This window comes from Argiope bruennichi, chromosome X1 (genome assembly GCF_947563725.1).
Source record: "Argiope bruennichi chromosome X1, qqArgBrue1.1, whole genome shotgun sequence".
In the NCBI taxonomy this organism is placed as follows: domain Eukaryota; kingdom Metazoa; phylum Arthropoda; class Arachnida; order Araneae; family Araneidae; genus Argiope; species Argiope bruennichi.
This window is the reverse complement of record NC_079162.1, coordinates 126,066,484-126,081,176: the sequence shown is the minus strand read 5'-3', so window position 1 is coordinate 126,081,176 and position 14,693 is coordinate 126,066,484. Positions and strand designations below refer to the sequence as shown.

Below are 14,693 nucleotides of genomic sequence, written 5' to 3'. Positions count from 1 at the left end.
GCTATGGTATTACTTTTTTCGCTGTATGAAACACCCAGTTTGAAAAAAAAAACTTTTATTAAACGAAAAGAAAAATAAACGATGATGCATAAGAAATACACCTTTTTTATCAGTACTATGAAATGCATTTTTTCCTACCTCGGTTATTTAAGACAAAATCTGTAATAGTTTAGTTATGCTTAAATTATTTTTTATCTGACGTTTATTTGTCCTTCAAAATATTTAACAGTTTAATAGCTGCTCAATCAAGTTTCCTCTAATGTCTATTAAATCATTTTTCCATATTTTCTTCTTACCAAATACGGAATTTCTTTATAAGTAAAACAAGGCAAGGATATAAATCTACGATTTATCTATATAATAATAATCTACGAATTATTATCAGGAAATTTATTTGATTAAGAAAGCTGTTTAATAGAATTTTTTTAAATAATCGATATTTTTTTTTAAAAAACTGACAATGATTTCTATGAACCTGAGAACTTTTGCTCTGTTTGAGAATATTTAGGTATAGAATAAGCAACAGAACTGAATTTTCGTAGAAACATTTGTAGCATCAGAAATAATGTTGCGAATGGCACCCAAACAGAATTATTCTTAAGAAATTATCTAGCATAGAATGAATGATTTGAGATAATCATCATTCATTTGCGAATAGCTTTTATCATAAATTAGGCATTCTCCGTCACTGATTTGCGCCCTTTTCCAACTTCGATGCGTGTTGAAATGAATAGTAAGACGAATTAGCCATCACTGACTTCCACGACACAGATGAAAAGGAAAGATATAAATTCGGGATTAAAAGTTACTTTATTATATTATATAGGTGCAAAAGTATATTTAAAATAAAACCAAAAATATACCAAACCAAAAAAAACCTGGAAACTTAAATTAGTATAAACTAAATTCAAATTCTCTTAGATTCTATAATTGCATGATTCTGTTGAATCTATTCTTTCTTATTTAGATATTTAATAACTTCACTGTATTACAAAAAAGAAAGAAATTATCCAAAAGGGGAAAATATCGATAATTTAGGGGACACATATGATAAAGAAATGACCAAATTTTCTTACATAATGAGGAATGTTCAGAAATGTAAGATAAAGAAAGCTGTACGAATTAAAATGGTCAAAATATTGAGTTAATTTTAGCTTTGATATCATTTGCAAAGAGATGAATTCATTTGCCAAATTCAGAAATGACGTTCTAGTCAAAGAGCAATAAAATAGAGTTCACTGGTAAATATTTTGGGATGCTACTACGTGATATCCCAAAATAATGTTACTCTGATACTCTGTCTGTCTAAAAGAAAGTATTATAATGGAAATATGCATGCTGAATACGAATTTATGTATGTTCTCTTGTTAAAAATTAAATTTTAACAAGAGAACATGAGAGGGGACCTTGAGAGACACAATGTAATTCTTTATAAATCTATAACAAAAAAATAAATAAATAAAAGCAAAATAAGATACGCCTGTTGTCTATCAAACAAGTTAAGAGAAGTTTCCTTGAGTATTTTCAGATCTTAAGAGGAGTTCGTTCATAATAACCATCAATCGGCTCTGTTCCTGCGTGTAACCACTTTTCTGACTTTTAATATTTTGGACTTCGGCAAATCCTCCTTAAATTTTCTGCTTAAGGATCGAATAGTCCCATCAGTACTAGTTGCATTTTACTAAGATAAAGTTCCAAATCTGGAATCGTTTCAAGTGATGCAGCACTAATAAGTGGTAAACGAGTAGTCACCTGGAACTTATTCCTATGGGGATTCTTAAATCACTACAAGTTATTGCTCTCGATCTCTCTTTTAATCTCGTCCCTTGCATTACGAAGCCACGATATTACCGTGAGCAATTTGAAAAGTTGTCATTTTTTAATGAATATAATCCCAAAATGACAAAGAAACACATCTGGAGTTTAAGAAATCTAGAACGAAAATAGGCATTTTGCTTGTAACATTTCATCTGTTTGGAATTTCAATAGAATTAGACATTTTTCCAACATAAACTGATGTTTATAGATGCTTGTTTTAATTGGGAATATTGTTAGAAAAAATTTGCATTTTATGAAATTTTATAAATATTACTATCAGAAAGATCAATCGTTTTATTGCTTGCAAGTCATCAATATCCCCAGCAAATACCTGAAAGTATAATGAAATGAAATCATTATTTATGAAGTTTCTAGGGAATTTGAATAACCAAATATTTCCATCTGAATGTATAAAACTGTTAAAATTGTATAATTGTATAATAACATATACAATGTATAAGCTTGTAAAAATGTATAAAATTGTCAGATAATATAAAAATTGCGGATTTTGTCAAAGGCTCTTTAGTTACATTTCCAAATATTGCTTTTTTTTAATTTAAGACCCTTTTCATTTTTAACTAATATTTCTTGTGAATTTTAGGGCGTTCCAACGTAGTGTGTGGAGCTGAAGAATTTGTGTGTGGAAACACGACCCGCTGCATAGAACGCATCAAGCACTGCGACGGGATCAAGCATTGCGATGACGGAGAGGATGAAGATGGATGCGGTAAATTTATATATTTTATATAAGTATAAAATTCTTAAATGCTTTCATTTAATTTGAGATTTTTATGTTTTCAAATATGTAATTCTATAACCGATTTGTTACCCACTTTTTGATACACGAGAGTTCTAAATTTTACACATTTTTGTATTCCGATGATGATACAATATTTTAATAGTTTTAGAAATCTTCTAACCATTAATAAATACATTATTGATCTCATATAAGTAGCCCATATAGTAAACAGTTTTAGAAATATTGACTTTTATATTCCATAATATTTATCATTGAATCATGAATTGTGAAATTTTTTAAAGACAAACGTAGAAAATACTAAAAAAAAGTTTTTAAGCGCATTTTTGTTGGAGATATAAAAGGTGGTAAATAATAGTTTTTATCTGAAACTAAGAAATGTTATAGAGAAATTAAGAAATGATGAATATCATAAGAAATTTCTGAGTATTCATTGGGATTTAAAATATATTATAAATGTGATTAAAATTCCAATTTACGTAAAGCATTTCTATCTACGCCTCAAGCATTTGCGATTTTTATTTTGACCTCAAGCTTTTATAAGAAAAAAAGGCGATTTTATGCATAAATAAAAGCAATTTTTTAAAGTTTATTATGTTTCTTTTTTTTTCTTTTTTCCCCCTTCCTTTTTCTATTACTAGATGGAAAAGTATAATTATCCGAGGTCTAGGTTCCTCTGTGGCAAACCAACTGAATTAATTTACATTCCCGCTCTCATATTACCCACTAGTGGGATCACTCCAAGAGGCATAATCAAATTTATTTTATAGCGGGCACGGACACCGATAAGTGGTTATAGTCTTCATATCACCTGTCCCTATTAGTGTAAGATATTGCATGGCATTCCCACAATGTTGATCGATATTCCGAATACTGAGCAATATGGTGAATATACCATAACAATGTTGTTGAGCATTTTGTTCCGATAAGGGTGGTTGTAAATTTGCGATGTGTAGTAACTCTAACAATTTTCAAGTAATGCCTAAGAATCATTATGGTACTTATAACTGCCATGAATTGAAATGATTTACTAGATAACAGAAGCAGTTTGAAGAGAAAAATTTCCGATTGTTCATACATTTTTAGACCACTTATATACTTAACCAAATTTCTGATCGCAATATCTAAGATACGCACTATAATACGACATAATATTTTTCAAGCAATGACAGGACAAATGTAGCAATCCACAGAATTTTAGTTGCAACCATACGAAATGAAATTCAAAGGTTATCTTAACTTTATAAGAATAGCGGTCGTTTGAAAGGCAATTTAATAACTGGTGAACTTTGTGCACTTGGCGACAAGATTGTACCGTAATCTTAAGTTTAACTGGAATGTAACTAACGGAGGGTTAAATTATGCATTTATTTCAATAGATGAATGCGTTTTAACAAACGCCATCATTTAATTACAAGTCATCGTTTATTCCAATAAGTCTCATTCGTTTGAGCTTAATCTCTAGGCAAGTTAATTGGCGATTAATCCTTGGCATGCTGTTAGAAATAGATAAAAACAGCATCACGAAACTGTGTGGGAGAAATAGATTCTAAAAGAAATTTTTGAAATAAACTAACCGAGAGTGGTCTCCCCAAAACTTTTTCGTACACTCTCTAATAAAGGTGTTATCCTAGAGAAGGCCATGCATGGCATTGGCGTACAATAATTACAAAATAATAAACTTTGGCGCAAAATTATCATTCTTACTTAATCTCTTGGCAAGTTAATTGGCGATTAATGCTTGACATGCTGTTAGAAATAGATAAAAACAGATTCACGAAACTGTGTGGGGACATGTTTCTGAAAATACAGACCGACAAGCAATCAAGTCCTTATTGGATTTTGCTCAAAATTTGATATGTGTATATACTATAAATGCTAAATATGAGTACCAAATTTTATCCATTTATCTCTTTTTGTTTTGTAGTTATGGTGTTAACTTATATTCGAACATCTAGACAGACAGATTTCCTCTGAATAGATTTTGCTCAAACTTCGATAGAAATCAGAAAATGTGGTATTAAGTCCGTAAATTTCATTCGTCTAGCTCAAAAAGTTTCTGGGTTTTTTTTGTTTTTTTTTTTCGCAGACAGACGGATACAGACATAATGCCCAAAATTGAGTTTTTCGAACTCAAGGATCTCTAAGAAATAAAGATTCGTCAAAATCTCGAGTTCGAATTTTTTGACGATTACAATACTTGCTTTATAACGCAACTCTCTTCCTCTATAACCTCAATAACCTCTATACGAGAAAATACAAATGAAAAAGATACATTCTAATAATGCAAGAAGAATTCTTACGTGAAAATAGGTAGATGCATGTAAGCAATACAAATGGCATTGTGGTATTAACTATTCACTGCCTTATAGTTTGTGCAAATGGGGTGATTAAAAGTAATACGAAACTGAAATGCTTATTGTCTGAGAAGCGATGATAAAACAGAGCAATTCATAAACATTTATTATTTGCAAATCTTTTTCTTTTCTTTTCTTTTTTTTTTTTCAAAACGTTATGGATAAAAGAAGATGTTTCAGGAAGTTATACTTAAATCGTGCGAAAAAGCACAAGGATATATATTTAAAAAAATTTCTTGGCATAGCATTTATTTTACTTTACACACACAGATACATTTGTACACATTTGTAAGTATATCGCTGATAGAATAAAAGGTATGTATACATTTGTAAGTAATTTTCTCTGGCATTTTTCTACAATAACTGAAACTGTTAATATCATCAATATCAACGAAAGATTTATTTTGCACGTTATAAAAAGTACTTAAATTTTCATTTCAAAGAGAAATGAAAGTTGCAACAGAATGATCTGCTCCATTACGTAAATCAACGTTTGATCCTTAAAGGGAGTTTATAGCCAAATCAAAGAATAGAGCGGAAACGCATAAGAACACCATAGGCTCTGAGAAATATGTACATCTCATGCATAGATCTGCCAATTTTTTTCAATAAAGATTAATAAAAATTAAAAATCACTCCAATTAGAATAGATTAAAATGTCGAAAATTATTATTATTATTATTATTATTTTGCGAACATTTTAAAGGCCAAAATCGAAGTCGCATAAGCGTGAGGACCAGTTATAAATACTCTCAACAAATTGAAATTTTAATTCATAGTATGAATTTAATCCAGTATCATTTGAAACAGCCACCATTTATCATGTTTATACTTTCTCTCTTAAACCTCAGAATACTAGACCATTTGGCATCAATCACCTTAGCAACTGTTTTCTTTTCTTCTATTTATGTGGATGGGGGTTGGGGATGAGCAGATAGAAAAATAATTTGGTATTCTGCCAAATAATCAAAATTCGGAAATGCTCTTGAGATAGGAATGCGATGAAATTTCAAATCAATCGAAATGTATCGTCTTCATACCAAAATCGAATTTTTGAAAATAGTGGCAGTGATTAAGTAGAACCAATAGTTTTTCTTGCGCAAGTCTGAAAATTGAAACTGTCTTTCTATAAGAACCACAATGATAAGCGATGATGTCAAAAAACGATGAAATTCTTTAAAGACTAACTTAGTATTACAATATGTCGGAAAATATTAATTTGACAGTATATCACGATAATAACATATGTATGTCGCCCAGCCCTCATGGATATCAAGCTGGCCATTCTATCTGACGAATATTCTCACTTTCACGGTCATGTTTTACCTGATGAGCTTTATGTGGGCGCTCATAATGATATATACCTTTGTGTGGGCGCTTCTGTGGGTGCTTACTGCATCTATGGAAAATCGAATATAGAGTTGTATCCCTTGCCTTAGTCAAACAATATATGTCTGCCCAATATGGAACCTAGATAATGACAACTCGCTGAATTAGATCTACATAGACTAGTTGCCATTCAGTTTAGCCACCGATCCTCAACCTTTCTCATTTGGAGAGAATCTGATATCTGATACCTGACTTCAAATATCTGAGGAAATGAAATGGAACTACGTTGCTTCCAGTCCAAAGCCGCTCTATCTGAATTACAGGGTGATTATAAATGAATATCCCAATTTTTTAGGTATGTTACAAGAAAACAAAACAAAATACAGCCTTGTTGTTCATGGAAAATCAAAAATAACAATTGCAAATTTAAATTCTATAAAGTTCAATTTAAGTTCAATGGAGTTCAATGTGAACCTCTCCGAAAATTCAAAGTATATCGAAGTGGTATGATAACTCATTCCATAATTTTTTCTGCATGCTTGGTGTGAAGCTTTGAAAGAATGCAGATATGCGTTTAAGGCAATATCTAATTTTATTATTATTATTATTATTATTGGGCTGCATCAAACCGCTCGTGTTTGTTTCACCGCTACCAATTGATTTGACGAACTTAAGACGTGATATCTGCAGTCTTTCAAAGCGTCACATCAAAGATACTGAAAAAATATGGGATGAGCTATTGTATCGCCTGAATATAGTTCATATTTTTGGAGGGGTTTAAAATGAACATTTATAACAGTATATAATCACCAATAGAATTATATATCATATTAGAATCATTTGGTTTTGGAATAGCAGAGTGGGTTTTGGCTATTCCTGGGCTGATAAACCTTTTCATAATAGTAAGGGATTACTATTATGAAATTGTGTGGTATAATTTCATCATAATTGTGTGGTATAATTTCATCTTTCATAAAACTATATATTCACAACAAATTTCATTAAAATAAATCTAATATTTTTTTAAAAAATTTCAACTGTTAAGAGAATTTTGCACAAAAATATGTGCAATATTGAAATACATTTTATCTATAAAAATAAAGTTATTATATTGCACAAGTTGTATCAGTGACAATAGTTTAATTCCGTTTTCGTAATTTTTCACTGAAAAACTACACATAGGCCTGAGGCATAGGGGTAGTGCGTCTTCCACGTGATCTGGGCGTCCTGTGTTCGAGCCTCAGTTCGGGCATGATTGTTCTTCATCTGTTCTATCTGTAAGATGTGTGAATGTGCCCCCTGTAAAAAGGGGTTGTGCAAGCGAATGTGATGCATGAGTAGCTAAGACGTACTCTTTGCCCTAGTTGGCGCTACTAAAGCAAGAGACGCTCCCTTGACTTAAAATCGTTGACTTCGTCAGAGAGCTTGTCCATAGCAAGTGCCATTATAAACAACTACACACAAATATTTTGCTTTAACTGCTGTTCTTTGTTTCGTGAAGTTTCTAGAAGACACTACAAAAATCCAATAAATTTAGATATAGAATATAAACAACAAATTGACAAAGCGAAATTACGTCCTTCGAAAATGATTCATAGTAAGTAATTTAAATAATATATAGCTCAAATTGAGAAACTGCTATATTCTTTTACTGCAATGCCACATTTTGAACAAACATTATAGAAATTACTCTTTTAAATAATCACTCTGATAGGCTTTGAAAACCATCGTTCGTTCTTTTTATATAGTTTGTAAAAAGTTAGCTATACAGCTTTATGAAACAGTATCTTTTTAATATTCATGTATGGTAATGATTTTCATTTATGCAAGAATAAAAAGTAGAGAATAGTTAAATTAATATCAGCAGTGACAAGCTAAAAAAATTTTCTTTTCGCTTTGAGATACCTAGCTAACAACAATTATTAAAAACATTCTCAAACAATATTTTGGAAAAATAATATAAAAAAACCGTTACGTTTTTAGATGCAAATTCAGAACATTCCCATTGCAATTTTATATGCATTTAATATACATAATATTCTGCTCTAATATAGATATTTATTTTGAATTCTTTTTCCAATATTTCTCATACACCTTTTTATGAAAAGGAAGCAAGTGACGGGATTCTTCTGAATTTCGATCATATAAATGTATTTTTAGGGATCTTATAGAATTTATAATCATTTGATGTGGTTTCTCTAACAATTTTTTATGCTGTTTTGATGTTTTATTCAAAAATTTATTTTTCCTTTTTTTAATTTCAAAAAGTATCTCAAGAATGGAGGTTTTTAATGGATTCAGATAAATGTGAGTCTTAATTATTTTCCTTTTCTTAATCTCAAAAAATATCTCAAGAATGGAGGGTTTTTTAATGAATTCAGATGAACGCGAGTCTTAGTTATTTTTTCTTTCTTTAATTTCAAAAAGTATCTCAATAACGGAGGTTTTTTTTTTTAATGGATTCAGATGAATGTGAATCTTAGTTATTTTTCCTTTCTTTAATTTCAAAAAGTATCTCAAGAATGGTGGTTTTTAATGGATTCAGATAAATGTGAGTCTTAATTATTTTCCTTTTCTTAATCTCAAAAAATATCTCAAGAATGGAGGTTTTTTTAATGAATTCAGATGAACGCGAGTCTTAGTTATTTTTCCTTTCTTTAATTTCAAAAAGTATCTCAATAATGGAGGTTTTTTTTAATGGATTCAGATGAATGTGAGTCATACTTAGTTCAAAATAATATCGTATTTTGAATGAACTAAGATTAAGATAGCCTTACTAACTAAAATAACCAGATTTAAAGCCCTCTTGTGCTTTAAATCTGCCTTAAATGAAAGAAATTTTTAACTTATTGCAGAAACTTAAAATTAATAATATCTTAAGCTCCATCTTCAATCTCTGAATATGGCGAAATTCGATATTCGTAAAAATTGATGAACAATTTTTAACTATACGTAATAATACGTCAGTGGTATTGCAAGTAATTTCAAAACCAAATGAAATGAAAAACATGAGAAAGAAACAGGCTCTCCATTCTGCAGATTTCCATTGTAAGAGTTGAAGATTTTGAAGAGTTGAATCACAATCAAAGATCCTTTTCATACTGATTCTGTATACTTAATAAATGTTCGGTGGGTTCAAGATTTTTATCCTAAACGAAAGTCAGAGTATGTATTAGATCACAATGACCTCTTGAAACTTAACGAGCTTTGTCAACCGAACCAGAAAATTGAATATTTTAGACACCTTTTCTGATCAGCTGGAACCAAAATTTGACGCAGAGCTGTCACAGGATCCTCAAACCAAGTTTAATTCATTTGTGAACCAAATTTCACTTATTTAAGTCACTGCGTTTTTGAATTATAGCATTTACACGAATATAAAAGTACAGACAGATACACTCAGCTCTTTGACAGATGTGATTCTAAAATCTGATTCGGATTTACATTTTAAATACTAAATTTGTGTTCTATAATTTATTTTTCTTGCGCTTTACGTTTTGTAGTTATCGTGTCCATTTGTACACGAGCAATCGGATAAACAAATTTCCTCTGAATGGGTTTGTTCACAACTTGATATAAATCTGCACATTTTGTGTAAAGACCATGAACCAAATTTCATCTGTTTAGCTCAAATAGTCATTGAATTATCGTGTTCACAGATAGCCAGATTTCCAAAGTGCAATTTCATTTGACGTCACATTTCCATGGCAAATGTTGCTGCTCACATCCTGAACCAATGCACACACACCATTAAGTCCTGGTGTGATTGTCCTTATCCTACTGTTTTTCTTTTTCATTTTCTTTTTTTTTTATCATGTAAGAACAGGATGTTGTTTTGGCTTGGAGGCTTTGAAGCTCGAAATCACGTAGGCAATTAATACTGAAGCTCGAAATCGCGTAGGCAATGAATATTGTGATTTTTTTTTTTTTCGGATGAAATTAAATAATTTAATTTTTATAATATGTTCAAAAAATTTAATAACAGTTATTTATTAAAAATTTAATAACAATTAAACTAGCATTTAATAACAGTTTTGATAAAAGTATTTTCTCTTTCTCCCAATGGGCAACTATCACTTCATTGATTTTTAAGTGGGAAACATAGAAGTATTTGACTCCTGTTCTAAGATTAATCTATTATGAAACTGTTTTATGATCTCAGAAATTAGAAAATAGCAGCTTCTGTTTACAAAAATATTGTTTTCATAAAAATTCGATATAAATTAATATGGTTAAAAAAATTTTGGTAAATAGTTTATCATTTGGAAATCGCCTTGCAACGGAAACACTCGTTATTCAGCTTCCAAACGTGGTATTCCTTTTTGTGAGAACATGATGTTGTTTTGGTAGGGGGTTTTGAAGCCAAATCGCGTAGGCAACGAATAATGCATAAATGGCATTTTTTATTCTTTTTTTTTTTTTTGAATTTTGAATAATCTTTTTATATAAAGGGAAAATATGCTATCACTTCGGATTTAAAAAAGAAAAAAAAAATCCATTCGAAAACTTGAAAAAATTTTCATTTAATATTCCTGAGTAAATACAGATAAAAAAAATTTCGAAAATAATTTCTAAGACTTACACCAGTATGTGAACTGTGCTCTTTTAGGCCAATCACAGATAGCGTTGGCTAATATTCTGGTATGCACGGTTAGTTATTAACTTTCAAAAATAAAAGTTAGTCTGTTAAAAATGTAAGTAAAATTAATTAAATATATTATTAATTAAAATAATGTAAATCATATTTAAATGAGACTACTCCAATAATGTCAACGAAACAAATGATTCCAACATAAGTAAAAAATTATATTAAAGAAATTAAATAAAGTTTGAAGATAATAAATGACCACAGAACTTAAAATCGAAATTTGCATCATTGCTTGTTATTTTCTATTTGCCATGCGAGTATAAGTCAACTCTATTATTTAAAAGAAAGATTCGTCCGTGAATTCATTCTTTGGGATTTCATCTGTCCCACGGGGAGGAGGGAGGCACCTCGTAATTGAGGATAAACTACCGTGGTTGGTAAAGAAAAAGGTGGGGGTCTGGCTCCTCCCATCGATGACGGGACGTACTTCCTTAGGGAAGGGTTATACCGTGGCCGGTGACTACCCTTAGGACTCAATCACAGTTCCCACCGGTGTTGCTGTTGCGACGATCCGGTCATTCAGATTTTTCCTTGTGCCTTTCGGCGGGAAGGAATAGCCAGTTTGTGGTTTGTAGTTAGGATTTCATTTTCTTGAATTTGTGATTCAGCCCAAATGCAAACATGTATTTTGTTAAAGAAAAAATAGTATATTTAAATATGAAAGTATAAAAAATTGGGAAATTTATGGAGAGTCTATGCGAAAGGTGCTGGTCTTTTTATTTTTTTCAGCTTTATTGCATTTGTTTCTAGTTTTTAAAATAAAACTGTAAGCATGAAGTTTTCACATAACTATATTGTTGTATGAAAAGAATAGTTATTCCTAATAGCCGATTTTGTTTTAGGAGATCGTATCAAATTTCTTATCTTATTTTGCATTCTTTTACAATTTACAATATTTACTTACCTCCAATAAGTTTAAAAAAAGATCTTTGGAACTTTTTTGGATCATTCTATATAATTTACTTTTTGCTAAATTAAAGTTCATCTATTCAGAGCTGCCTAGGTCTGCAATCATTCATCAAAAAAAAAAAAAAAAAATTGAACCTTGTGGGCTTAATAAAGAAATGGTGTGTGTGCGGGGGGGGGGGTATTCAATGAATAAAGAAAATTCGTTTAAAATACGGTTGCCAATGGGCGTATTACCTTGAAAATTCTTAGTCACAAATGCATTTTTAGACGATGCAATATCTGTTATAAAAACTACGAACATTCGAGATCAACTTGTTTTCAGTTTACTTACCACCCACAATTGCTTTGAGTTGACAGCGCAATATTATTTCAATTATTTTTATAAAAATTTTGATTTCAGGTCTGCTAATTTGAGGATGTTATGGGTCATCGAATAGGTGCAGTCACTACTAAAAATGGTAATGAAATTTAAGGAAACAGAATCGTTGCCTGTTCATCTTGGAAGAGGGATAAAAAGGGGGGGGGGGTCCTGTGTGAGTAATTGAATAGATAGCTAATGAAATACAGAAAGAAAGGGCTTCAAACTTTCAAGAAAGTTTGTTTGTCCAAGGCCAGGGTGGTTCAAGGTCAGTTAGATGCCCACAATAAATTGGCGTTCACACGAGGCCAACTACTGCGCGCAATAGGAGGCCATGAAGGAAGATCATGTGACCGCAATGGGACAATGGCAAATAGCTGTCCGGAGGAGACAACCATGTGCCATTGTTCCAGTGGGATCACGTGATGTTCGTGAGGTAGGCGAGACTTTCCATTGCGCGCAATATTTGGCCCCGTGTGAACGCTGTTTAAGTTATCCATGAATGTGTTCGGGTTTTATAACAACTACTGTACTATTAAAAAATGGATGTGCTCGATAAGCTTTTATGATAATTTGTCTGCTCGTGGTCATATTTGAATATAACATTTTTTATTGTTATAATTTTCTGGCTATTTTTCTCTTTTCCACACACAGAATTTCCCAACTTTCTGATGAATTGTTACAGCTGCCGTTCTTAATAAGGAAATTTGAATTAGGAACAGACTGCATCTAATAGACTTAAAATTATTATTTGTTTTTAAAAGTGTTACTTTTTCGATTTCTGGTAAGATCATAAAGGAAACATTAAAAATATCATAAAAATATAAATAGGTATTTTTTAATAATTACATAAGTAATGATGAAAAGTTTCTCAATACATATTATACATTCCGTTCATGCTTTTTTGTTAAAGCATTTCGGATTTAAAAATCGAAATATTAGAAAACCAATGAATTGGCATCCATGACAAAAGAGTGCATTTTAATTGCATTGTTAATAGATATACTTTCTGGAAATCCAAGATTTCCATTCTGAAAAAGTTGTCTTCAATTAATATCATTTTCTCCAAAGGAAATCTCGATCCAAACATCTTCGATGAAGAATTTATAAAATTCGATTTTCTTCTAACTCTTGCACGATATTTTAAAATACGTTCTTTTTCTAATCCAATTTGTTTTCGTCTGTTTTCAAAAGCAACCTTATTAGAACAAATACATCAAACCGTTAAATTTAAATCTTTAAAATCACTCTCCTTGTCCATTCTTCATGGAAACAACCACGCAAGCAATTAACCCTCCACCTTCACCTTTTTTTCCCCTAAGCTTTGTGTAATACGTTATTTTTGTATATTATTTTGTTCACAAGTTTATACAATATTTTCATTCTTCTTTATTTGATTAAAAACTGCTTCAGATTATCCATAATGAAATAGCTTTTTGAGAGGGCGGATGTCCTTTATTTAATATCTAATCATAGCCATTTACTCGGAAATACTACATACCTTGAATATTATTGGATATTTCATGGAATGCGAAAGCGACGAAATGATTATATTTTATGAGGTCATGCAGTGTGATTAATGGAGGTAAGACCTTTTTAGCCATCGAGTAGTAATTTGGAAACTTGAGGACATGAGGAAGAGGCTTCTTCTTGTTGAGTACAGCCGACTACCCTGCCGCCACTAAAAGTAGCAGTATCTAAAAGATCTATTGTGGCGGACTGCCATCTTCAGCAAAGTCCGTCCATAACACTAACCAATTCGAAAAATTTACAACCACTTCGAGGCAATTGGCCCTAGCCACAAAGTGATCAATCACTGACCTTCCTCCTTATCTTCCTGTTCACCTATCTTCTTATTAAACAAGGAACAGTCCTTCAATTAAAAAAAAATCTCCCCAAAATTTTCAATATTTTTCCAAATTCTCGTTTCACAACAACAGAAATTCAAACACTTTCAAACAGTTGGTAAAAAACTGACAATTTTTGACATCATGTCCTTCAGAGTTTTGAGTTTATCTGTCACCATCAGTACTGTACTTAGTACAGTATCAATACAGTCATTATTTTTAACTTACAGATTCTTTCTTAATTCCGATATTTCTATGTATTCCTTTAAATAATGATTAAAAGTACAGATTCCATCACAGATGCATTTATTTTTCCTGCATTCTTACAAATCTTTGAAAATAATCATGGAATCCTGGAAATCTGCCATGTTCTGATATAATTTGGATTACCAGTGGATGGTATCTTCTTATTTCTATTTCTGGGTTCGAAACAAAGTCGTAAGTTACTCTTCTTTTTTTGGATATGTATCGTCTGTCAAACCATTATAACTTTATTTCTTCTCTTAATTCCCATTTTAAGACACTATTTGATTTGGGGCCAATTATATCGACACTATCTTTCTGTGCCGCCAACTTTACATATTGATTCTCTGTTTCTTTACCATATATTCCAATATGGGCCTTAACCCAATTCAACTCTATCCACTTGTTAATTTTTACATTTTTTATA

The 14,693-nt window shown here is 31.0% G+C and overlaps 1 protein-coding gene across 2 annotated transcripts in view; it reads left to right on the top strand.

The window, feature by feature from the left end:
- LOC129958692 (relaxin receptor 1-like) overlaps nucleotides 1-14,693 on the top strand; it is a 154,064-nt gene that overhangs the window by 90,805 nt on the left and 48,566 nt on the right. For both annotated transcript variants that reach the window (XM_056071339.1, XM_056071338.1), the window contains exon 2: nucleotides 2,420-2,545. In XM_056071339.1, coding sequence (XP_055927314.1) covers nucleotides 2,420-2,545 — 126 coding nt within the window. The remainder of the gene's footprint in view (nucleotides 1-2,419; nucleotides 2,546-14,693) is intronic.